Consider the following 27,645-nt stretch of genomic DNA (forward strand, 5'->3'; position numbering starts at 1 on the left):
ACATATGTTTCTGTAGCATATCACCAACAACACAATAACTATAACAATATAAATTTTAAGTCCTAAGTCCTATGACAGATGGTATCTTTGGTTATAAAGTGCCCAAACTCCTCTTGCTCACCTCAGAGACCCACACAGGCTGATACTGATTATGAGGCATTAAACACTCAGGCATTAAATCCTCCAACGATTGGAGAGGGAAGAGAGGAAAGGAAAAGTGATGTTTGACAGCGCAGTGAAGAACAAGAAGATATTTTCACATCTCCTGTTTTTTCACACCACACACTCAATTCTGCCATTTAATGGTTAACAAACTCTTTGTTTTTGGTTTTAAGATGAGCAATGCTTATCTAGTGAACGTTTCCTTCCTTTCATAGACATGGACAATTGAGTTGTGTGTGTGTGTGTGTGTGTGTGTGTGGGCTGGAGGGGGGGGGGGGGGGATTGGGACTGAGTGTCCCGGTACTGTCACTGAACCTCACTTGGTAGGCTATTACATCACTGCTATTAAGATAGGCAATATTTGGAAAATTAACAATAGCAGGAAATATAAAGACTTTCCCTTTTCCTCTGAAGTATGAAGTAATCCCACAGTTGTTTATACTGATAACCTAAAATACAACGAATGATGTCACCAGTTGCTCTTTCATATTAAAAATAACTATTGACATATTCACAGTAGGCCTATCAGTCAGGTGCGTTGGCCCACCTGATAGACACCTAATCTCCAAGGCAACAGTGACGGCGATACCACGCCCTCGAGAGGTGTGTCCACGAACGTCATTGTTATTGAGGCAGACACGCCCCGCCCATTGCCAGGAGAACAGTCTGACACGGATCAGTTGGTACTCTACAAGCAGCACTGCGGATCGAGGAGAACCCTGCGTCTGTCAGCCTCCATGCTACTACTAGCAAAAGCGCTTAAAGCCGATTGACCGAGTGCCTGCTCAGTCCTGTATCTAGGGAATCCCGGGCACAGAGCGCCCTTTGGGAATACGCAGCGAATATGTCAAGGAATCAGAGGACGCCTCTGAGAAATACGGACAATTTGGTGGAGGTGAAGAGCAAAGTAAGTTGTTGAGATTAATTATATATTTGGTCGTCTTAGCGTTATCAAACAGCGTGCATGCACGAGCGCGGGGACAGGTGGCACAAATAGCCTATCCTTGTGCGCTAAAATACACGATGTTCAAGAGCTCCCCGCGCTGCGTTTTTCAGCGCATCCGAGCTTGTATCTTCTTCCAAATGAACTAATCCACCCGGAGCGGGAAACGCTGATGTTGCTGATCTCGCATTTGTATGTGTCGGCACGTCCTGGATGCGAGGCAGAAGCCTGGCTGGTGTCCTGTCTGGTGAATCCTGACAGGTCGTGCTGTCCTCTGGATGTGGAGCGCTCTCCCTATCCCTAGTCTCCCGATTTGTTATGGTCAGATGTTATTGCATCTTTGCGCGCTGCGCTGCTGCGGTCCTCTTGACGTGCATTAGCTTTGGGGCGCTATCGATTAATAATGCATGTTGTACGGATAATGATTGTGCAACAAGCGTATTTCTGCATGTGACTGTCTCACGAAGAACTACGACCTGAGGCTACATTTTAATTGGAGAGTCGAATCTTGTCATAACACTTCAATGACGTGTTATGATTATTGGGGTGCAATAAGCAAAGCGACGGTTTATAACTTCTCATATCTAACATCACATTACCGCTTAAAGCTATGGTTAAATAGATCTGTTTCTGGATTGTAACATATCTGTTTGATCAGATGGGTCACCCTTGTGTCTGTGGTGGGACTGTGATTTTGATTGTGGCTATGGTTATGTTATAGTAGGCTTCCCACCACATTAATGGGGGCCGGGGGTGTACTGTATGTTCTCTTAGAATGGACTGATCCCTTACGAAAGCCTAATGCAGAGATTGCCCTAATGTAGTGCAATGTATTCACCAGTAGGCTAACTGAAATAGTAATCATGAAGCTTAGGCATACTCATGATCTGAAGACAGACTCATACATCATCAAGCAAATTCACTGCCCACAACACAAAACCTAATTGTTGTGTTGGGTTTTTGAGTTAGGAATGTTGCTACAATCATGAGTGCTCCAAATGTCTTACAAGGAAACAACATAGACCACATGCTGCCATATATATACCAGACCTCCTTTTGCTCGGAATGCAAGGAAGCATTAAATGGTAACATGTAAAACCAGGAATAGTTAGAGAAAAGCTCCTTTAACAGACGGCTAAATCCTGTTCCAAATAAGGAAGAAAAAAAACACTTTGTTTGGAAGTCCTCTTTGAAAACTGAGGTGGGAAATTGAGTTTGCGTTTTAAATGCTTCCTCAAACAAACCTCATCAAAGGCACTCTGTGCCTGGGCAGTTTCACTCATGTCCCAGTCGGCTAGCCGGCCCCTCAAGTAGACTCCCGCACACCCCAGCATGGCGTTTCTCTCATTTCTCTGGAACATTTGAGCTAAGTGAATGCAAATGATAGTTAGCTTTTCACTGACTCAAAAAACACATCCCATCCTACTTCATTGTCAGCAGATTGGTGCTGAATGAGGACGCGTACACTCACTGTTGACTCACCAGAGGGATCCGATCATTGCCTCCCAAGTCACAGGAAGGATTTGGGGTCACACACAAAACAAACACCCACTTACCCTTCAGCTCACGCCCTTACTCATTTAAGGGGAATTCCATGGAGATGAGAGGAGAGCAGACCACACTTCTATTCTGAACTTCTCGTTCTGTCAATTACACCCTCAGAGAGCTGGATCAAGCCTAGTTCTAGGCTAAAAGACCCGCAATGAAGATTTCCATTGAAATGGGAAAAAAAAGCTTTTAGTATAAGACTCGGTTTATTCCATGTGTGTGAAACTGGCCCTTAGTGTTCTGGTGTGAATAAAAAACCTTTCAGGCACAGGCAAGCAGCTGAGAGTCCTATGAGTTCTCTCAGCGTTGACGTATAAGATGAGGAAAAACAAACTGAAAGCGAAGCAGATCAGATGGTGAAACACAGTGACTGCCCTGAGTCACAGCCAACTGCTTTGAGATGTGTGCGATTACAGTCACTTTTTAAAAAAGAAAAAGATTTGTTGTCCTGCGGCCTCTCTGCCATTTCAGTAAGGAACCTGCAGACAGGAGCACATGCAGATTCCTGAGGCTGAAGCAGGTAAAGAAGATACAGAGGGTGGATGCCTTGAGTTATGTCAGTGTCAGAACTGCATGCGATAAAGAAATGGCCACGCACGTAAATGTTTTGTAGTGAGTCGGACAGCTTTTGCTCATCTTGCATGTTGTGTCCTCTCTCTCTCTCTCTCTCTCTCTCTCTCTCTCTCTCTCTCTCTCTCTCTCTCTCTCTCTCTCTCTGATGCAGCTGGAGCTGAGCTGAGCTGGTGTGTGGGGGAGACTGGTGGTGTCAGTGTGTGTGTGTGTGTGTGTGTGTGTGTGTGTCTGTGTGGAAGGGGGTGGATTGCTGATTACTTGAAAGTGGATGAGATGGGTCAAGAGGCTGGGGGTGCAGAGCAGAGCCTGTTTGTCATGAGGGAGTTGAGGATGATTAGTAGGGATTTTGGCCAGTTACAGATGAATTGGGAAAGATCAGCTAGTAACAGCGTGCAGTTCGGTTCTTTAAAGGACCAGTATGTAGGAAATAATGGAAAATAAATTGTAACCATTCCAAAAATGATCACCATATGTTGTCAGAGAGTAAGGAAACACGATGAATTGAAGTAATGGCTTATTTGGAATTTTCGTTAATGTTTTGAACGATTAATTCTAGAATAGCGTATTAATAATGGGCTGGTATGTCCTCCTATTTGTGTTGCCAAATTAGCAAAGTAGTCTTGAGAACGTTCACCAGTGTTTTGATTTTGGTCTACAGAATGTTCGGTAACAATCCTACAAATCGCTCCTTTAAAGATGGACTGAATTTATTTCACTGAACAGGAAGAACTAGGCCTAAAAGATATTTGGTATTAGTTGGCATCAGTATGAACTCTTGCTTTTTATAGAGATTTATTATGTAGTTGTATGTTGTTAGAAGAAAACAACTGTAAAAAAGAGCATTTAATGGTTCATCATAAAACATGGATTCTCTCATATTTACAGGGTAAAAGATACCCAAAGTTTGTGTGCTTCAAAGGATCCATTTCTTTCCCTAAGAGTGTTATTGGATCCCCTCTTCTCAGCCTGTGAATAGAGGTGATGGAGCAGTTAACGGAATCAAAGATCCATTTGTAGCTTGTTATGTCTCTGTGCGCTTTGCAAATCTGAGCCTGAGGGATACAATAGTGGGTCGAAAATGGACTATCAGCAGAGAGTATCAGGTGTGCTGGAAATCACGGTGAAAATAAACAGCTTGAGAACAACCACTCTTTTTCTTAGCATGTTAGCATTGCTGCCAAGATGACTTTTATTAGTTGTCATCTATAGCCGCTGCTCCCTGACCGCCTGTGTTTTGACTTCTCCACTTTATCAGACACAGTGAGCAATCCCAGCGGAGGCTGATCCCGCAGACAGTACCCAGATGCTTGTCCCGTTTCTGTGATTTTCCTCGACTTGCCACGTTACAGCTTGTCTGATGTTTTGTTTAGTTCATTCCTCTGTCTCTCTGTCTGTCTGTTTGTGTGTGTACGTGCGTCACCGCAGTGGAGGAAGTCAGTCGATGTTACGCCACAGGTCAGTTTCCTCATCAGGTCGACAAAGAAACCTGTGCCGTGTGTTTTAGGTGAGATAAGATGAGGCAGAGATGAATTCTGTCATTGCTGGATGACCATCAACACTCTCTGGGCAGTGTGTCCTCTCTCCGGTCTTTATGTCTGCTACCTGACTGCTTTGACCCTCCCGGCCCACTAAAAACCCCCACCCCTGCTAGTGTCTGCCGTCCATTTGTCATCTGAATAGCCAGCACTGGGCAGCGATTGGACATCAAAGACACAGGCACCAGACAAATCTCCGAGGTCAATACAGAAAAAAGTTAATGCTGCTCCTGTATTTTATATCATGTCAAACTGTTAGACTTCGTAGTGGAATAAGTGGACATTCTCTGGCCGGCAGAGAGAGTAATATGGACTGCAGAGAGATTGAGAGAAAGCGAGTGAGAGAAAGAGAGTGTGAACGAGAGTGAGAACAATAAACAAGTTTACAAGCTGCCCTCACTGATTTACTGGGTGAAGGGCTACTCAGTGAGGGGAAGAATGAATGGCAAAGGGAGAAGCCATTATGAGGAGGTTAATAGTCAGTCCTAAGGTACAGCAGTATTTCACCGGCACATAGAGATAGATCAGTCTAGCTTTTCGTAGTTTTACATGAAACTCACTGAAAAATCGCTCTTTGCACAACCCATTTGATGCTTCTCGGATTCTAAGTTTTATCACAGTTTGGCAAAACCCTGAGCATCTCTCTGAAGAGGTCTTTGGTTAGAAGTGGTTATTTGAGTAGAAATGATTCTCTGTAATGGTCTATGTCCTTGTAGGAGCTCCAATGACCAGTTTATGTTCAGTATGTACAGAAGGATACAGTAATAACTACCTGAATGTATTTATCATCTTGCACTACTTCCTTCTTTTATGTGTGTGTATGTGTGTGTGAGAGTGTGGAAGGTGGGGGATAGGTGAGAATATGTCTGTGTGTGTGGATTGGGTTGGATATATTATTGCTTTTACATTTTTAAATGTATTTATTGAACGCACTGTAAGGACTGGAAGTTTGTTGTACTCTGTACAATAACAATAAAGAAATTCTGATTCTGATTCTTTCTGTTCTGGATTTCTGATCTTTCTGTTGCAGTTTGAGGCCGAATACAGACGATTCGCCCTCAAGAAGACCAACAATGGCGGCTTCCAGGAGTTCTACAAGTTACTGCAGACCATTCATCGCATCCCTGGCGCTGAGCTGCTACTTGGTTATGCCGACATCCACGGCGACCTGCTCCCGATCAACAACGACGACAACTTCCACAAGGCCGTGTCGTCGGCCAACCCTCTGCTAAGAATCATCATCCAAAGACGAGGTAAGAAAAGAGGGCTTGGCTAAAGCAGGTGGTACCAGAAGGTTAAGAGGGTAGAGAGGGTCTGCAGCTGAGGAACTCCTCTTCACACACCCCTTAGAACAGCTATTGCTGTTGAAGTTACCCTGTTTAGTGTACAGCTGTGGCTCTGGCTATGTTCAAGAGCTTGTGATGCTGATGAAGAGGCTTTGAGAGTTAGCTGAAGTGCACTCCACCACTACACTGTTTCATTTAGGAGCCATAAAGGTACATGGTACGTTAATGTAATGTTAAGGTACATTAATGGCAGAGCATAGGAGCAAGGAAGAAAAACATTCATTAGGCTGGCGCCTATCCATCTGGAATCTTCTCATTGTTAGTAGCCATGAAAACGAGACACAAACTATGGGTGGCATGTATTGTTGTGAAAGCAGGTTGGTGATTAGTCTCCGAAATATGTCCTGAGACACTGAGGTGCCGACGAGACTGGTGGTGGTGTTGGGCTGATGCGCTGGTTCTTCTCAGAGGTTTGGTCTACGGAGCTGCTGGCAGGTCAGCCCTCAGGAATGCGAGGACTGATAGCAGTGCAGGGCAGAGACGGGGCTGACGACCTCTCCGCCTAATCTAAAGCCATGACACAGGCCATGCCCCCCTTTTTCCCTCTGACCTGTCAGGCTGCAATCCTCTCTCTCTCTCTCTCTCTCTCTCTCTCTCTCTCTCTCTCTCTGACTTGACTCTCTCTCTCTCTCTCTCTCTCTCTCTCTCTGACTTGACTCTCTCTCTCTCTCTCTCTCTCTCTCTCTCTCTCTCTGACTTGACTCTCTCCTCCTCCAACGTCTTCTTCTCTCGCTTGCCCCTCTATTTCTGCCTAATTCTCATCATCATCATCATCATCATCATCATCTTGTTTTTCTTCCTCGGGGGAAAAAACACAAAATCTCTGATATTACATCATATTCTGCTGATCTGATGAAAAGTTATTTGTAAGGGCTACACTTAGGCACTGCGTCAGTAATGCTCTTAAACGCTTCTCTCACTCTGTCGAAAGCCCCTCCTCTCCCCTTCCCTCCCCTCACGGGTGCACACATGTTCTGCTTGTTCACAGAGCGTTATTTTGAAATGCTAATCTGGAAGGAGACAAACTGGGTGCCATTGTTCTTGTTTTGGAAAAAAAACAAGCAGATTTCACAATGGGCTCAGTTTAATTTAGGAACAAAAGAGTCTTATTGAAATTCCTTTTTTTTGTTAACCTTTTACCAGCTATACTAAGGAGCCGGACTTGTCAGAACAGTATAAGCTGCAGTTTATCATTCACCAGTTTATGTACTCCACTAAAGTGAAGCTCCTCTTGTGAAGTGATTTGATTTTGGTTGTGCACGCATCAATCGTGAGCACAATCTCAGGCCTTTGTGCACTTTACAAAGCAGCGTTTGCAGACTGCCTTGCGTTAGAGGACTGTGTGGTGCATTGAAGCACTTGAGATCCTTCATTTCCCTCTTGAGCCTGTGATGTAGCTGGTTGAAGGTGACTGTGTGTGTGTGTGTGTGCGTGTGCGTGTGTGTGTGTGCATGCGTGCTGTGTGTCAGAGAGAGGAGAGGAGAGGAGAGGAAGAGGATGCTGCATAGACAGGCTGTGTGTCTTAATTATCCCACTGTGTGCTGTGTTGTGCTGTGTGTGTGTGTGTGTGTGTGTGTGTGTGTGTGTGTGTGTGTGTGTGTGTGTGTGTGTGTGTGTGTGTGTGTGTGTGTGTGTGTGTGTGTGTGTGTGTGTGTGTGTGTGTGTGTGTGTGTGTGTGTGTGTGTGTGAGCAGTTCCTGCTGCATCAGCATGGAGCCCGGGCTCCAGTGGCCGTGGCCCAGTGGGCCGAGGGAGCGCTGCTGCCCAGATGGGACCAGAGGCGAGGTCAGCAGAGCATCTCGAGGGGGGGGCGGGCGGGCGGGGTTGGCATACAGGGGTGCCCAGGGTAATTTTTTTTTTTTTTTTAGAAAACTCGTAATGCTTGTGGGAGTTTTTCAAGCCTATTGACAGTGATGTGTGTGTGGGGTGGGGGGTGTATGGGCGGGGGGGGGGGGGGGGGGGGTGCTGTCTGGAGGTGTCATATATCGCTGTCACATGTTCAGTAGAACCAAGAGGAGAGAGGAATGTAGTTAATGAGATGTTTCTCACACTCACACTCACACACACACACACACACACACACACACGTATACACATGAGGGGGATCAAAAAAAGAGACGGATAAAAAGAGTTGAAAGATTGAAAACTAACAAAGAGAATGAGAGAGAGAGAGAAATGAGAATTCCGCCTACAGCTGCCCAGGCATGGCCATCTTGGTGGTTGGTTCACTGATGGACTGGGTGTCCCTGCTGCGTGGGTGATGAGCTGCTGCTCCTCGTGATCAGAACATCTGGGGGGGGGGGGGGGGGGGCCCTGTCATTTCTGCCCTGTCATGCCAGCGAGACGCTTTTTGTTCTAGAGCACCATCACACACCTGTTCACGATCAATCAAAAACAAAACAACAACAAAAAATAATAAACTTAATAAAGCATCGCTTCAGTTTTCGCTGCCATCTATCGGGAATCACAGTCTGGAAAAGCAATCAAAACCTTGTCAGCATTCATTAGGCAAAGCAGACAGAAAATACAAGTTATGGTCCAAACTGTCAGCATTACTCTCACACACACATACACACACACACAGAGACACACACACACACACACACAGTCAATCTCTTCTCTTGCGGTCAGAAGTGGTGATCATCAGCATTTTTTCTTTTCCTTCTTACCTGCACAGGCAGGCCATAAAGGCCGAGAGCATTAGTAGACTTCATTTCTATTTAAGGCAGAAGAAGAAATATTAACAGAGATTAGCCGCACTGTCAGAAGTGGTACCAGCCTCTCTCTCTCTCTCTCTCTCTCTTACACACATACACACACAAACACACTCCACTCCTCCTCTCTTGTAATCTCCAAACTGCCTCTCTGGAGTGTTGGTGGCTGTTAGTCTGAGCCTTCTATGAGGATCTTTCTAATAAAACCCTGTTTTGGATGGAGAGAGAAATCCACATTTGGGGAGTGGGCTTATCGACGCAGCAGTCTTCCCCAGCCTGTACCTGTCTCCATGCGATTACGGCTTCATCTCCTTTACGGGAGACATTTCATTTGGTGGCTGTAATCATTTGGTGGCTGTAATCATTTGGTGGCTGTAATCATTTGGTGGCTTCTCCACCTCATATGCATTTTTCACGTTATCATTTTTGGTTCTGTGAGAATGTATGGTTTGTGATGATTTCCTGTGGACTGCCTGATGCAGGAATTCTACTCTTTCATCATCTTTCATTCGCTCTATTTCTTTCTGTCTTGACCTTTCTCCCCCACTCTCCCTCTCTCTCTCTTTCTCTCCCTCTCTTCTCGGTCCTCCTTTCTGAAATAATATGCCAAGCCATGTAAACATACTGTATGTTTAAAGTAATATGAAATAAAAGGTTAGGTTTATTTTTCTTGGGCTGTAAGCTAAAAGCCTTCTTTATGCTGTTGTTGTGTTCTCTCTCTCTCTCTCTCTCTCTCTCTATCTGTTTCTCTCCCCTCTCTCTACACCCTCTCCTGTGCTTTGATGTCCTGGCTCTCTCTCCATTCTTCTCTCTATAGGTGTGTGTGTGTGTGTGTGTGTGTGTGTGTGCAGCAGTGCACACATTATGGAGAGCATTCCTCATTGCTGCGGTGTCATGCGGGTAATGAAAGATTCAAACTCCTCTCCTCTGCTCCGCTCCACTCTCCTCCTCCTGCTCTGGTGTGGCCCATGATGTATGGCGCCGGTGGAGGCCTGTACTACCCGCTGTGCTGCCTCACCGCTCAGGTCTGCACCGGCTGAATCTGTGGGTGCAGCGTTGGATGTCCTCCAAGGGTACAAGGTTCAGTGAAGTGGTGTGTGTGTGTGTGTGTGTGTGTGTGTGTGTATATGGAAATGCTGAGGGGCTTAGGGCCCAGTGTTGTGCGTGTGTGTGTGTGGGGGATTAATGGAATTGGGACATTCTCTTTCCCCCTCGCGCAGGTGTGAGGTCTGATACCGAACTCAGAGCAAAGTACAGCACAGTGTTATGTTGTGCTGTGTGGTACGTTTGAAGTGCTCACAGAAACGCAGTGTGGAAAGTCACCAGGAAACATGCAAAAACAACCAAGAATGCAGAGCACAGTGAGGCACTGGCTCAACTAGTTCTGCAGAATTCTTGCATAAATACCACAGTGATTATCGGGTGTCTGTACACTAGTCAAAGGCACAAGTTCTGCTGGCAGGCTACAAACAAAACAGGTCTTAGCGAGAGTCGGAGAGAGACAGAACAAGAGAGAGCAATAGAGGAATAACAAGAGGAAAACATGAGGAACAGACTAAACACTGCATTTCTCATTTCTCAGTCAGTGCAAGAAACCTTTGAGGAATCCTTCCGTGAGAGGCAAGCTCAGAACTTGACGTACCCCCTGGAGAAACTGGATTGATTCCTCAGGGTCACATTATCTGGTGTAGAAACATGTCGGACTGGATTCTGCTGGTTCACTGACAGCTGGATTCACCCGGGTTGGGATGTTGGGGGTTGGGGTGTAATGGATGCTTTACTCCACAGGGATAAGCGGTTAATAGTAACACACACACACACACACACACACACACACACACACACACACACACACATAGCGTTCCCCTTTTTGGAACAAACATTTGCATGCAAATTTCTAGACACACAACACACCGAGCTATATAAACATGCATCTACTCACCACTCCCCATATACACACACACACACACACACACACACAAATATACAGCCTTCCCCACCCTGTTCCTTCCCCCCCCCTCACTAAAACATTAGTGCCACGATGCGGTGCATCCGCGCCTCAGAGCAGAGATTGATGGGGCTTTTAGAGTGAGCTCATCCCACAGAGTGTGCACTGAGAGAGCTGCGTCGGGCTAATGTGATTGTGAGGGCAGATGGGAACCAGCCAGTGACCGCTCTGCTCCAGACCCCTCACACACACACACACGCACACACACACACACACAGGCAGTCAGCACCCAGAGTGAGTGAGTGAGCCCCCTCCCCAGGCAACAGGGCACACAGTCAGATAAGATGTGTGCTCATTTTGATTTCTTTAGTTGGCCATTAATGAATAGACACAGATAAAGCCAGATTCTTATACACACAAACACAAGAAAAGCAGACATGCTTACACACACACACAAACACACACACACACACACACACACACACATGCACGCATGCACACACACACACACACACACACACATACAAAAACATACATTGTTGCACATGCACACACAAAGTCACAAACATGCACACACACACATGGACACACAATTGCACATGCACACACAAAGCCACACACACACACACACACATATGCATGCACACACGCACACAATTGCATATGCACACCCAAGGACGTAACATGTATGCACACACAGATACACCACCACAAAGACACACACACACACACACACACACACACACACACACACACACACACACACACACACACACACACACACACACACACACACACACTTGCTTGACTCAATCATGCCTCATTCAGGGGACTTTGTGGTTGTCCCTCTCCTGGCCTGGGCTTCTGGGAGAAGGTTTACTCGGGCAAGAATAGAGGCACAGACCCTGGGGCCCTCAGATGCATTGGCAGGGGAAAATAGGATTCTTTTTTTCTCCTATTCTCTTTCTTCTCTCCCTCTTCTTCTTCGTGCTGTGTTTTTTTTTCTTCTTTCTTCTGTCCCTCTCTCCCTCTGAATGCTCTCTCGTTCTCAAGGGAGATTTAGTTTTCCCCAGACGGATTTAAAAGCTCAGAGTTTAACCAGCTAACTCTCTCTCTCTCTCTCTCTCTCTCTCTCTCTCTCTCTCTCTCTCTCTCTCTCTCTCTCTCTCTCTCTCTCTCTCTCTCTCTCTCTCTCTTTGAAACTGAGAGAAAGAGAGACAGGATTGAAGAGGGAGAGAAAATGAAGGCGGAGGAATAAGTAGAGGGAATTAATACCCCCCACCAGCCCCCTGAAATCACCAGAGTCCGGGGCAGATGTGGTCCTGACCTGGCACAGATTCAGGGGGGGGGGGGGATTTCATTTTTAAATCAGTTCTCAAGTTTAGAGTCTTTGTGGCTGCCAGCTTCCTAACAGCTTCATGCTGCTGCAGTGCTGCGTGCAGGGCTGTGCACATGTGTCTGTAATGAACAGGCAGCACTTCAGACGGGGACCCCTGGAGAAGGCGCTCTGGGTTGCTCTGCCTCGGGGTGACCAAGTGCGCTGTGATGAGGGGGGGGGGGGGGGTCTCATTAGCATACAACACGGTCAGTTGTGAGTCTCACCCTACAACAAAAAAAGCCTCCATCTCTCTCCCTTACCACAACCAGAGACTGTTGTCAGTACACAGGCTTTGATTTACATTAGCGTGAAGGCGCTGCTAGGTTTTTTTGTTACAGATGGCGTAGAAGTGGTGGTGGTGGTGTGTGTAAGGGGGGGAGGGGCTGACTGAGGGAGTGTGTTGGGCAGGTGTAAAGCCCGCTGGCTCTGCTGCTGTTTTTAGCAGACATACAGAAAATCCCAAACCACAACCCACCACAGGCGAGTTGGAGAGACTGCAGTTGTTTTGGCACCTAGAAGGGATTATACTGTGTCTGTGTGTGTCTGTGGTTTGAGGGTTAAAAAGGGCAGTGTTAATGTTTTTCGTGTAATTCTGTGAGTTTTGTAACCGTGTATGCGTGGTTGTTTGCATACATGTTTGTGCTCTCTGTCTGTGTGCAGATGTGAATGACTGACAATATTCTACGTGTGTGATTGTGCTTAGGTGTGAGCACACACATGCTCATTTGAGTTAATATACAGTATGTGTTCATGTAAAGGCATGTTTGTGTGTGTGTGTGTGTGTGTGTGTGTGCTCTCTGCTTCTCATAATGAGTACATAATTGCTCAGTGTACCACATTGAGGCACTATCGTTTTCCTTCTGGCACGTGGCAGAGTTAGTGCTCCTGCCAGCACGCTGCCTTGCCATACTGATAGAGAGATAAGATCTCCTCAGCAGTAACAACCATTCCACCTCAAAACAAGGCTGTGAGACGCCGCCGACTGTGAGGCTCCAACGGAGACGGGGGGTGGGGGGGGGGTGATGAGAACAGACGAGAAAGAATGAAAAACAGGAGAAAACATGGAAGGAATGGATGGCAGCCTGGAAGGCATGCAGGGAGAGAGAGAGTAAGAACAAGAGATGAAGAGAGATAGAGAGAAATTATAGTGATGGTGATGGAGAGAAAAAAGGAGTGTGAGGGGGAGAGATGAGTGTACCAAGAACATCTGCCATGCAGGTGTGTGCGTTCCTGAACAGGGCTGTTTTCCTTTGTCTGTGGGGTTCCGTGCCCAGTGCCCACAGAGGTCAGCTCAGGAGAAGCGGACACCTGCCACAGACGGAACGCCAAGCCCCCTTTGTCTTCCGCCACCTCAGACTCTCACCACGGATCTGTGTCACTGTGCACCTTGTCTGTGTACATAGCACTCATCTGCTTCTCCCGTCTTCTCTGTGTATGTGTGTGTGTGTGTCTGTGTGTATCTGCCTGTCTGTCTGTCTGTGTGCACGCATATGTGCATAGTGTCTGTTTGGAGTTGCAGTTACTCGAGCAGTTGCCAGAGAAGTTATATGAAGTATTTGGTGATCACATGATACCATTGTAATAACTGAAAATGGGTGAACTTAATATTGTTTATTGTTATTGTATTTCCCAAATGCTTTGTTTGGAGTCAGAGGTGAAGCAGGTTTTAAAGGAAGTTGAGGTTGAAGAGCAGAGTTCTGAACTTGACTGAGTTCAGTTCTGAACTTGACTGTCTCTGAAACCATTCCCTACGTAGATCACGTAATAACCTCCTTGGAGGATCCCAGGTTGTTACACTAGATCTCACACACACTCAGTTTCCAGTTATACCCTTTCGTAAACAAGAGGAAGGATGGCAAGAGCAAATAAGGGTAAATACTTGAAGCAAACAGAAGTTTTGATCAAACAGAAAATGGCAAATATTTATGACCTGCTGTCATTGGGATAAAATGAATGTGCAGCGATCTTGAGTATCTATTGTGAGCTCCAACATTAAGTCTGTCATGTAATAGACTCCGCCATTACACTAACAAATTAATGTTGTTAAATATAGATGCAAGCAAATATCAATTGGCCTTTATAATGATTACCAAGTAACAGACTTTGTTCACTTTCAGTCTTGAGATACTGTAGAATGTTACAATGTGAAAATAACATTAAAATGTTATTGTATCATTCATACTTTGCCATTCCGCAAAGTAAGACCAAATGTTGTCTTCCTATCCCATTATTAATATTATGCTTTACTCTATGCACTAAGACCAGGGGGTAAGGTGTGTGTGTGTGTGTGTGTGTGTGTGTGTGTGTGTGTGTGTGTGTGTGTGTGTGTGTGTGTGTGTGTGTGTGTGTGTGTGTGTGTGTGTGTGTGTGTGTGTGTGTGTGTGTGTGTGTGTGTGTGTGTGTGTGTGTGTGTGTGTGTGTGTGTGTGTGTGTGTGTGTGTGTGTGTGTGTGTGTGTGTGTGTGTGTCTGTATCTGTCTGAACATGTGTTGGTTTGGGGTTCAGTGTAGACCGGGCTTGCTACACCATCACAGGTACAGGTGCATGTGTTTGTGCCTTGCAGCCATGACAACGATTCAAATGGAAAATACGCCTTTGATACCGGCAGTGGTGGAGAGGGTGGGTGGAGGGGTGGGGGGCTAGAAAGACAAACGCGTGTGAGAGATGGAGACGGTGAGGGAGTGGGATATATGCGGTTATATCCTTTTTTTCCCTTTTTAACTATGTCGGGGCTAAAAGTGGCTTGGGCTAAATTTAGGCCCGAGCGAGATGGTGAAAGCTTTGAACACCACTCCCCAGATGACGCACTTGTTTTGTTATTCAGTAGTCTTATTTTTAGGCCCAGTTTGTGAATGAGAGTTCAGAACGTGACTCGATGGAGGAGCAGCAAACTGATTAGGATTTGTCATGTTTGTGTGACTCAGTTAAGGTGTGTGTGTGTGTGTGTGTGTGTGTATCTATGATGAACAGACAATACTATCGTACCTGACTTAAAGTATTTCTTCGATATGCCTGTAGCTGCATGGTACAAAGGGGAGAGAGAGAGACGGGGAGAGAATACAGGGTGTGTATGGAGAGGGGGGTTGAAGGGAGAATGAATGGAATGCTTGCTAAAACTGGCAGCTGTCAACATTTTAAATCATGAACAGAGTGTTTGAGCGGACACACACATATGCACACACACTCTCGCAATCCATTTGTAGATAGCGACTCCAAAGGAATTGAATTAGTTTTACAACATCGCTTTTTGAGTAGGTTCACTACACACAAACACACATACACACACACACACACACTTAGCTGTGCCCTGAGTTTTCAGCTGAACCCAGAGCCATAAACCCAAAGCCCATGAGAGGAAGGAGAAGGAGAATATTGGTCTCACCTGTGGCTCTTTAATGAGGAAACATATGGAGTGTTTGAGGAAGCACTGCGCAGTGCTGTTAACAATGTTTTGTTGTTCAGAGCTCTGATTATTTACCCAGACACAGTAGAGAAGTTTACCATGAAAGTCCAATGTCTCTGTGTCTGTGTGTGTGTGTGTGTGTGTGTGTGTGTGTGTGTGTGTGTGTGTGTGTGTGTGTGTGTGTGTGTGTGTGTGTGTGTGTGTGTGTGTGTGTGTGTGTGTATGTAAACCAAAGGTCTCTTGTCTCATCCTCTCTAATTCGGGGGCGCACACACACACACACACACACACACACACACACACACACACACACACGTGGCAGTATCTCAGTAATAATCTGAGACAGGGATTAGAGTGAAGCCTTGGCAGAGCCATGGGTAATCTCAGACAAAACCCATTACTCACGTCCCAGTACCCAGATAGCAGCCAACGCTGCCTGGACCCTGGCACGGCCCTGGTCCAGATGTGGCCCTGAATCCGTCAGAACCAGCACCAGAGCCAACTTACCCACCTCACAACCCTTTACCATTTACCAACTTTGCCATATACTATGTTTTACAGAATGTCTGTTTCATATCATACTAGATATTGTATACTGTGTACTGTATGACTTACACATGTAAGTGTGTATATGTTATTGTATACCTGTATGTTATTGTGTAGTGTATTGGCTGTGTATTGAATATAGAATATAGAATATAAGTATAGGTTGCTGTAGGTAGTCTTACGGTCACTGTTTGTCTGCATTATGTAATCCTGTTCTAATGACACCATCCAGTGTGGACTGTGTGTGTAGAGTGTAGATTTTGATGAATCTTCGATTCTCTTCCTGTTTACTTTTGACCAAACCGGTGGGGCAGGGGGGGTTACCGTGGTGACCATATGGCAGGGCGTCATCCTCCAGATGGTTGGTGCGTTGGGATGAGGTCAGTGTCATAGGACCTGGACAGAACAAAGTAGTCCCTTCGGACACACAAACACACACACACACACACACAGTCCTCCCAGACAGAGCAGCACTCCAACAGAAACCAGAACTGAAGTGTGTCTATCAGGACAGCCTGGCCTATCAGTCTGCCACACCCTATTTGAGCTAACTTACTTACTGCACAATAGAAGACCCGACCTTAGACCCAAAAATAGCCTAGGTTCTCATTGGGTGTATTGCTGCTCATTGTAACCTTGAAAGAGATAGAAGTTGAGACAAATTGAATGAAAGAGACAAAGGGAGATGTTGGGGACTGATAATAGACTGCACTGGTGGTTGTAAGAGGAAGGGCTTGGTGACACCTCTGCCAACCATGGGACACAATGCAGACACCAGGCTGGAGCTGTAACAGGAGACAGGTGGAGCAGTGAGGAATCCAGATAGAGGGCGACTCTGGGCCATATCTGGCCCACGTGCGGCCCACAGCTGCCTCATACAGGGGGAATACAGCCGGATTTGTTCCACAGTCACACACACACACACAATTACACACTCACACATGCATGCTTACACACACACACACACACACACACACAAACACACACACACACACACACACACACAATCACACACTCACACATGCATGCTTATATACATACACACACACAGCTCTGTGTAATCCAATGATTTCTGCAATGGGCAGCATCCAGCGATAAGCTCTGTCATTGATCTGGTCTGGGAGGATGCATTGCCATGCTTATTATCAGAGCCATGTCCAGCTCAGATCTCAGCTGACCACCCCAACGCCTTCATTCACAGTCATGCTACAACACAACATCCCAATCCTACTTGGATTGGACACTGCTAAAGCTGTTCGGTATGGGTATATACACACACACATATCAACAAAACACACACACACACACACACACACACACACACACACACACACACACACACACACACACACACACACACACACATATCAACAATACACACACACACATATCAACAATACACACACACACACACACACACATATCAACAATACACACACACACACACACACACACACACACATCAACAATACACACACACATATCAACAATACACACACACACACACACACACACACACACATCAACAATACACACACACATATCAACAATACACACACACACACACACACATATCAACAATACACACACACACACACACACACACACACACACACACACACACACACACACACACACACGCAAACAACCAACCAAGCAAGCAAACACATACACACACACACATGCAAACAACCAAACACACACACACACACACAGGGATATTTGTCATCACAGCTGTGCCCAGTGCAGCTGGATTAATCCAAATGGAATTGGCTGTCACTTCAGCCAGCCCCCGCGGCACCACAGAGTGGCAGTGAGCGCACGGTCGCCGTCACCCGCCCGCCGCCCAACCCAACCAGCCCTTCCCCTACCCGTGTCCTGCCAGCGAGACAGACAGACAGAGGGACAGACCCATCCGCTCTATCAGACAGTGCAGCCAGCTCGCTTAAGAACCCTATTGTGTCTGACCCACAGACAACACTGCCACTATACACACTGGAAGGCACAAGTCACACACTATCTCTGAGTCGGCATGGCTGGTAAGAAACATGCCCGGCTGCAATAATGGCTGTGCCTGTAGCCCTTTCCACTCTGCAAGTCAGTGCCGGAAGACTTACTGTAATTTAATAGGCTCTCAGTCAATAAGACGTATTATTTTATAATAACTTGCCACGTTGATGTATGGCTACATGGTCAATAAGCGCCGTCCCTTTGCAAAAGCACAACGTTATGAAGCGTGAAGCCGGACTCGAGATGCCATACTATACTATAATAACACACTATGCATAGGTGTAACTCTACTATCAATAAGCCCCAGCGTTCCATACACACACAGGTGCACAAAGGAGCACAGTTTGCCGTGAAACGAGCCACTGGGCACTGGGCATGGATTTAGAGTGACTGCACCGTGTTTGTGTAGTCTGGTCAATGGTGGGAGGTTGTGTTTGCTTGATCAAGCCAGTCAAAAAGAAACAGAGGGTGGAGAGATAACAGTAATACTTAGGACACGGCAAGTGTCACTTTTTTTCGAAATGGAGCAGCGCTACAGCGCTACAGAAATGGAGTCCTTGTGTCTGCAAATTTCCTGCAAATTCCCTCCTGAGGAAAGCCAGATAGCGTCACCCTCTCTGGTTTGATTAGATTTGCGGGCTTTTCTGCTAGTGGATTTTGCAGCAGAGACAGGAGGATGCCTGCCTCCATCACTGACTTAACACATTGTGTTTGCAACATGGCAGCAACTGTTTGTGTTTGTGCTGCTGGCTGTGGCTGTGGCTGATACTCACGGCTCTGGTTTGTGTCACAGGCACAATGTGAGGGCCATCTGAGTGGGGAGGTATGAGAGGTACAAATCACTGCTGGGGGACTCTCACTCACAGGCTTGGGGCACAGAGGTGGCTCAGAGGAACAGACATGCCTCCAGAACCCGGCAAGATATGTCACACCACATGGAGTGTGATGGATGAGCTTTCAGGCGAAATGTTTCACAGAGCTAATACATAAAAACAGGGAGTCACATTGTGACTGAGGCTGAGCCACCACCATTTTGTTTTCTGTTTGTTTGAGCATGTTGCTTTTCTAGAAAGCAGGTGCTTGGGGGTGACGTCCGGTCACTCGACAAACTCACAGAGGCAGTCGAAAACGCTTTTCCTCCCTGAACGCAGACTCCAGTTTGTTATTTTTGACCCGACCTTGTGACTCTCCGTCCGTAGTTCCTAGTTGGCCTTGTTTTGGGGGAGAAGGGAGAGGAAGTGGGTAAAGTCTCTCTGTGTCTCTCTAATCCACAGAAATATGTCCAGAAAGCTCCGCAGTGTCTGTGCCCTGAGGCTGCAGACGACTGGCAGATATTGTTTGGCTTTTTATTTATTTATTTATTTATTTTTCTCATTCGTTGCAGGTGAGTCAGTAGATCAGGGAGTCCTTTGTGTGTCCTGGGAATCGAGTTGAGATGCAGCCTTGTCTTCCCAAAACTGTTGAACTAAGTCTTCTCTAGTATTGTGTCTCGTTTGTCTGCTTTTCACGTTGGGTACTTTTCTGAATCCTTAGAGAAAAGGATGCAGGAGTTCCTTGGCATGACTTCTAAATGGAACCTTAAAAAGTTCCACATAGGACCCCTCTGATTAATGGCCCTTTGTTGAGGCCCTCTGGCTGCTCCATCAGTTTTATCTCCGGTTCCTGATGCAAGGAACTCTTCTCAGAAAATAGTTGTTTTTTAAAGAATAGGTCACTTGTAGACGTATTTGTTTTTTTAAACACTCAGGTATTTTTTAAGCCATGCAGAAACCTGTTTTCTAGCTGTAGGCTGTTTCCTGAACTGTTTACGTGTCGGCTGACATGTCGTGTGTTGAGCGTATCTGTTTGTAGTGCACATTACATGCCATTCCAGGACAGCGTAATCTGATAAATGGCACAATAATGTCAACATGCTTTGCAAATGCAAACTCATTTGTCCTGACGGAGGACCAGCAAAACTGGCTGACATGGAGGTCATATGACACAAATTCAGGAACTTCATTGTCACAGAGACAGAATCATCAGGATATGTGTCAGCTGATCACCTGTATTCTAGAATCACATGAAGGCCAGGTTAGGAGTTTAGCCTCATGACGGCAGAGTGAAAGTTAACGTCTCTTAAGTCATCTACGACATGGAACGACATAATCTTCCTAATTAGATTTTCTGATTTGTGTGTGTGTGTGTGTATGTGTGTGTATGTGAGGTTGCGTGTGTATGTGAGACAACAAATTCCTGTTGTTGCAGAATTGCTGTAGTGTACCGTCCGCAGCACATAAAAGTTTTCCCTCTCCTTAATCAGTATTGAGTGGTCTGCATTAGCCTTTGATCCCAGTGCGATGCATTACTGTGTTCACCACACACACACACACACACACACACACACACACACACACACACACACACACACACACACATGACAAACACTGTTGTTAGGATGCATTAACCTCTGATCTCACAAAGCATAACACGCTGAAGCCCAGGGTTTTTAGGGTGCAACACATTGTGCCTCCATTCCCAATCCCCCATATCCAGTGGATAGTGTCAGCCCCCCCACCAACCCCCATTCCCCCCCCCCCCCCCACCCCCGCAACCCGACCGCCAAACGTTCCCTGACCCCCCAGTCTGGCTCTCTCATTCCCTCCTACCCCCTGTGTCACCCCGTCTGTCCACCCCCCCTCCCCGCGTGTTGTAGTGGTCTCTCCTGCCTCCCCCCAGCTGCCGGCCGGCTTTAATAACAGGCCAGCTCCACTCCCAGCGGGGGTCCAGACACTCAGACTAATGGAGGAAGACGGGGAGGGAAGCCGGAGAGGCTGCCGAGGAGCCGCGAGTGACGCAGGTGGCATTAGCCTCACACACACACACACACACACACACACACACACACACACACACACACACAAGCAAACACCAAGCAACCAGCCAGCCAACCCACGCAGCCAGGGAGGGTACACTCATTCAGGTTTCAAGGCAGTCTCAGAGGCAAAGAACACACACACACCCTGACACATGCATCCACATAGACAAAAACTCCCTTACATAACACACAACATAAACTAAACACACACACACACACACACACACACACACACACACACACACACACACACACACTTCCTAACTCACTCACATGAATGCACAAACACAAAGTATAGGGATAGGGCACAGGGAATAAGCTTTATACAGACTTATGTGGACACTTCTCTGCTCTGTAAACAACCCCCCCCCCCTCCATACACACACCATCATACTCCACCCCCCACTGCTGGGAGCTGTAGTCTTTTTCATTAGGAGATGGCTATGGTGGGTGTCACTTTTGATTAGCACTGGGGTCAGAGTGCACCGGCTGTCTAGCCCTGGTTGTCACGGCATCTCTGGCAGTTATATGCAGACCTCCCTAGATAATTAATGAGATGGGGGGGGGGGGGGTTTACCCCTCACCACCCTACTCCCACCCTGACCATTTGAATCTAAAATTTTTGTAGTTTTGTTCGGGCAGATCTAGCTTTTAAAGGTTGTTTGGGATGTTACAGTAGAGTTTCATAAGATCATAGTAGTGGTAGTCTGCTAGTTGTATTTTTAAATGGAGGAAGTAGTGTTTACCGACACATCTGGTTTGATGAGATTGGTCTTGGCATCCAGCAGCTGCAGTGTTCAGCTTGTTTATCTGAGAAGGTGTTGATTGTAAGGCTAGCTGAACACTGGGATGCCGCAGACTGGAGATTTTTGTAGGGATTGATTTGTGCTCGCTTCATTTAAGAGAGTGTTAATGACTTCCTGCATCTCAGCCTGACATCACCACAACAAGACACACACGCACACACACACACACACACACACACACACACACACACACACACACACACACACACACACACACACACACTTCTAGCTTCCATTGTCAAGTCTGAGGCACAAGAGCTTCCTTCTAAACAGATTTAAGTTAACTAAACTGACACCCCCACATACACACACACACAAGTGTCACTCTGAATTGTATTTGGGTCTTGATGAGACCCCTGCCTCCTGCAGTCTTACCTGACAAACTTTCAGCCAAAGACAAGCAGCTCTCTCCTCTCTAAGCTCAGAGAGAGAGAGAGAGAGAGAGAGAGAGAGAGAGAGAGAGAGAGGTGGACTGGAGATGGACATGCGCTTCACGTGGCTGTGGTGATGACCCGGCATGGGCCCAAAGCCTTGATTAATCTGCGGCACATGTAATCTGATTCCGTCGCTTGACCCTTGACCAGGCCAAGGCCGAGACAGATTTACAACCAACCGCGTTATATCCATACATGCATACCAGCCTGGCCGACATTATTATTATGATGGACTCCTTCTTTTTGTGCTGGCGCAGTTGTTCCGTGACCTTACCACTTATTGCAATGCTGTCACCAGCTGTAACCCTACCTATCAATTCTTCTAGGCACCTACATGCCGATGTTATGAGATGGGCATGTTGCAGGGGAGCTCACAGCACAGGGGACTGTAGGTGGAATGAATAAAGAGTTGTTCTGTGTGAATGAATAATGACTAATCTGACATGGTAGGTGTTGACCTTTTCTTGTGTTCTATAAAAGGGCAAAAATGGTTCTTGTGACCGTGTGGATACAATGTCTTTACTAGGTGGGCAATTGCACATCCTTCTAAGGTTTTTTTTTTTTTCATTTCTCCTACATGGTGGTACGATCTTGACTTTCCCCAGTATGCACACTGACAAGTCAGGGAAGACAGGGAGAGAGATGAAAAGAGGGAGAGAGGGAGCGAGGGAGGCAGTGGAGTGGAGAAGATTAAAGCAGATTGAGAAACCTGTGCCAGCCTCTCCCCTCACAGCGTTCACTCTCTCTCAGCATGCCAGGGCTTCTCTGGTGCCTTACGTAACCACTCAGTGCCAGTTAAGGTGGCGGGGAGGTGAGCTGGAAATATGCCACCCCCTCAATTTACCTCCATCAGACACAAGCTGAGCAGCGACAGGGACTTCTCAAGCGTTCTCAGGTCTAATTTTCGGGCATTTTTCTTCTCTTCATTTTTTTACTCTCTCACTCTCCCTCTCCCTCTCCTACCCATATCATGTCTCCCTGGTCGGTAATTTCTGGTCTCCACCCCCCCCCCCCACCTCTCTCAATTCAATTCAATTCAATTCAAATGTGCTTTATTGGCATGACAGATTATTTATTGTATTGCCATATCATTCAGAGGAACAAAAGAACTTAAAAATAATAAAATAAATGACGTACTATGAACAAAACCGAAAAAACAAATTGTGTGTGTGTAATCATATGTAAATGTAAACATATATACTTATCTCTCTCCCTCTCCCTCTCTCTGTCTCAGATGAGTACGAGCCCGTTGTCTTTCCCACCAACTCCCTGCAGAGGCGGAAGAAGGGTCTGGCCGGCCTGCGCCCTGCCCAGCCAAAGTCTAAGCAGCAGCTCATTATCGGCATGCCCCAGGACTTCCGCCAGATCTCGTCCATCATCGACGTGGACATCCTGCCCGAGACACATCGGCGCGTGCGCCTGCACAAGCACGGCACCAACAAGCCCCTGGGCTTCTACATCCGCGATGGCGTGAGCGTGCGCGTCACGCCGCAGGGCGTGGAGAAGGTCCCGGGCGTGTTCATCTCGCGGCTAGTCCGCGGTGGGCTGGCCGAGAGCACCGGCCTGCTGGCCGTCAACGACGAGATCCTGGAGGTCAACGGCATTAACGTGGCCGGCAAGTCCCTGGACCAGGTGACGGACATGATGGTGGCCAACAGTCACAACCTGATTGTGACGGTCAAGCCGGCCAACCAACGCAACAACGTGGTGCATCGCGGGAGCAAGACATCGTTGGGCGGCGGCACCAGCTCGGGGGGTTCGGCAATGTCGCAGGACTCGTCTGCGCCCAGCCCCACGTCGCAGACCGTCAGCCAGTGCAGCAACAGCAACAGTGTCGCCGAGGGCGACAGTGACGAAGACGGTGACCTCATCATTGAGAGCGACAGCCTGCCCGTGTACAACCCGCACCGCCTCTTGCACAACGGCAACAGTAGTCATGCCGACGCGCTGTCACTCTCTGCACCACCGCAGGGACAAAGATCCCTCCCCCAGAGCGTGTCGCTGCCCAGCAACAGCTCGCTGTCCGACAGCAAGGCCTCGCTGAGCTCGCTGACCACTCCCACCCACAACGGCAGTCCCACCAAGACCAGCAGCAGTCAGGAGAGCATGCGAGAGGATGGCAACTTCATCACGCTGTGAGAACTGAGAAAGCAGCAAACAAACAAACAGCTACAATAACAACAACAAACATCAACAAACACTGCTAGCCCGTACGCATACTCAGCACAACCTCCTTACGCACAGCCATACATACATGTTCCCACCTGAACAGCCTCTCATGGGTGCTGGAACTCATGTCTGGACATCCCGCCCAAGCTATAGCTGACCCCGGTGGGGCATTTAGTGCTGATCTGGTGGGGATTCTGCCAGATCAGGGCCAGATTCGCGCCAGAGTTAGCCTGCTGTTTGGCCATCTAGAATCTACCGGAGGCGAAAATGAAGGCAGATGAATCTCATGCCAAGTGTATAGGATCAGTTCTTGAGGAACTTCACTGATGCCTTCTGAGCATCTGTCTGTCAGTCTCTATGACGCTGTTAGCTGTGTTGAGAGGTTCATGATGGAACTTGCCTTGTTGGGTACGAGGGCCCCCCCGAGCCCCTCGCTTGCATGGCCGTCACCCACGGAGGTGCCTTACAGGCTTTCCACTCTCCCACTCGCCGCCTTATTCCTTCTGCCAGAAATCAGGTCTAGGCCTTTTATATCCTCCGTCTCCTCCTCCTCCATCGTCCATCCTCTCAACGCAACCAAACTGTGTGCACTGATCGAGTCAACCGGCAAGGTCGTGCAGGGGTCACCCCAGTACACATGGACTGTGATTGCCATGTGCGGCCCGCTAATTAGAGATGCTAAATTAGATCAGATCTCTTTTTTGGGTTTGCTCAGTAAGGAAGCGCCAACCCTCCTCTCTAAGACATTGCTTCTTTGGCAGGATGAGCCTGCGCTCAGTACTGACTAACCTTAAATCATCTGTCCTCTTCACAATGCCTCTAAGTGGTGGAATGGCATAGCAATGATAAATATGGAGAGACTGATTATATAATGGAAATGACAGTGGAATTGTGGTGTCTCCAAACTGTAGCGATCAAATCAAAGACTGTACTACACTGCTTTCTGTCTTTTTAATGTTTCTCCTTGCACACTAAGGCTCCCGTTGCTCTTCCAGCATGCAGGCCAGCTTTTATTTATTTTTTGAAATGTCATTTTAATAATGCATTCACAGACATATCACCAGGCTTACGGACACTGAAAATTACTGGACATAGAGCCCTGCAAATTAGGACTTCAACCCACTAACCACCCTCTGGGCACTGTTCTGAAGTAGCAACTGACGGGGGGAAAGGATGAATTATAGTATGAATGGCACTGACCAGAGAAAGAAGACCAAATTGTGGTGGAATACAGGTGTTTCGCCGCCATTCATTCTTTGACTCTGGTTTACTCGTAGGTACATGGTGGACAAACTGGTGATGATCTCACTTCAGCCTGTCCTTTGTTTTGTTTTCATATCTATTGTGTTACACTACAGTTCTGTTACCGCCTGGAGTAATTCACTTTAAGTTGAAACATTCTGGCACCTTGGGCAACCTGACAATTTACACATTCTCTCATTTTTAGTTTGCTTTTTTCAGGCTATCCCTTCCAAAAAATACACACTAGCGCAACAAAAATAACCGAGGGAGTTTCTCCAGAAGGTCATGGACTCTCAGAGACTCAGCTGTCTGCGGGCTCTTGTGGGTTTTGTGTTTTCATGTAGTAAAAAAGGAAATTCCTCTCATGTTTGAAAAGCCCCGAATTCTGTGCATTGGGACCTTGTCTACACACAACCCCCTTCAGCACTGATATTCAGGACTATGGGGGGTTTATTTGTGGAGGGAGGTGTCTGTGTGTGTGTGTGTGTGTGTGTGTGTGTGTGTGTGTGTGTGTGTGTGTGTGTGTGTGTGTGTGTGTGTGTGTGTGTGTGTGTGTGAGAGAGAGAAGGGATCTGACACAGCTCAATGAAGGGGATGCTGTGTCTTAGAGAAATTCTTGAGGTTTACTTAGATATTATGTTTCAGTAAAAATCCTGGGGTGGTGGATGGACAATCAGAAATCTCCTGAAGAAGTACCTGCCTGGTACTCCCCCATAACCTCCTCTAGCCCCCCCCATATCTTGTAAGATCCCACCACCCTGACTGCTGCCACTAGCACTAAGCTTCCTGATGTTTCATTAACTACAAACCCCAGACAAAAAATAAATAAAAAAACCGAAATGGCACAGCATTAGTCCTGATCGAGGATTTGTTTGTTAAATAATAGACGTGATCTTACATAACCTATACTCACTTGACATCCAACATCCATCTTTCTAATTGGCCCATTGTCTGAGGCCACTTTAAATATTGATATTTATAAATGAATTAGGCAGTGAGATACAAGAAATGGTTTTGACAGGGAGATACAGAGGATACGTTTTTGGGGGTAAGATCATGTGTAATATGAAATCACAGACTCTGATTGAGCTTTTATGAAAAATATAAAGATCCACATAGCATTTAATCCACACAATAGATCTGGCCGTGATCTGGTAGTGGTCAGGGCCACCAGAATATATTTTGGGCATTTCCTCAATCTACAAAACAAAACGGGGTGAAGCTACAGGAAGACACTGGCCTAGCTCCAAACACTGGTGATCATTTGGAACTTCTTAAAAGAATCCCTGTTTGTGTGTTAGATTTCCCAAGGAGTCTTTATGAAGTAGCTCAGACTGACTCTCAAACATATTCTCATAATTACTACGAAACAATGTAGGCTAAGCGTTGCTATGTAAATGTATGTGTATAAAGGCAAAATAGACTAAATGACATTTTTGATAAACATGGAGCCCTTTTATAAGACAGAACATTTTATATGTGTGTGTGTGTGTAATATATGGAAAGTATTTTTCTTATTCTTGTACTTTTGTATGTATATGAGAAACATAAAGAGGAAAATTTCTATTTCTGAATATCATAGAGCCAAGCCTAAATCAAATGAATCTTGTGTTTTTATTAATCAAATGGGTAAAGGTGTACAGTACTGTGAATGTTAAAATTTGATTATAAAATGTTCTATGAAGAAAATAAAAGTATTAAAGAAATGTGTTTGTCCTCGTTTGAAAAAAAAAAAATAAAAGGTTGAATTTAGATGTTAAGTAATTTGAGATCTGAAAGCAACTGATTCTATTGTGTGTCTCCCTTACATTACATCATAAAGTAAATACTATTAACATTGTAATAATCTATGAGGCTCTCATTAATTAAGGATTAATGCTAAAGCTTTCCTCAATAATGCTGAAGGTATTTCAGCTGACAGAAGTAAGGTGGATCAAATAACTGAACTGAATGAGTCAACACCAAAACAAACACATCCCACTACGTTATTAATGGTGACCGCAGGATATAGCTGCGTCACCCGTTCAGACATT

The 27,645-nt window shown here is 46.4% G+C and overlaps 1 protein-coding gene across 1 annotated transcript; it reads left to right on the top strand.

The window, feature by feature from the left end:
- The first annotated feature begins 837 nt into the window (after positions 1–837).
- On the top strand, positions 838–27,320 carry pard6a (par-6 family cell polarity regulator alpha). Its single transcript, XM_076303813.1, has 3 exons — positions 838–1,069; positions 5,792–6,014; positions 23,436–27,320. The coding sequence occupies exons 1-3, from the start codon at positions 1,007–1,009 to the stop codon at positions 24,338–24,340; spliced, it is 1,191 nt and encodes a 396-aa protein (XP_076159928.1). The 5' UTR covers positions 838–1,006; the 3' UTR covers positions 24,341–27,320.
- The last annotated feature ends 325 nt before the right edge of the window (positions 27,321–27,645 follow it).

The sequence above is a fragment of the Alosa pseudoharengus genome, unplaced genomic scaffold (assembly GCF_046254945.1).
Source record: "Alosa pseudoharengus isolate Yale_2024_CS ecotype anadromous, Long Island Sound unplaced genomic scaffold, YU_APseudo_1.1 YU_APseudo_1.1_scf_10, whole genome shotgun sequence".
Lineage (NCBI taxonomy): Eukaryota > Metazoa > Chordata > Actinopteri > Clupeiformes > Clupeidae > Alosa > Alosa pseudoharengus.

Coding starts and splice junctions, on each gene's coding strand:
- pard6a (XM_076303813.1), top strand. CDS start 1,007: ATGTCAAGGAATCAGAGGACGCCTCTGAGAAATACGGACAATTTGGTG. Junction 1,070..5,791: donor TGGTGGAGGTGAAGAGCAAA/GTAAGTTGTTGA, acceptor TTTCTGTTGCAG/TTTGAGGCCGAATACAGACG. Junction 6,015..23,435: donor AATCATCATCCAAAGACGAG/GTAAGAAAAGAG, acceptor TCTCTGTCTCAG/ATGAGTACGAGCCCGTTGTC.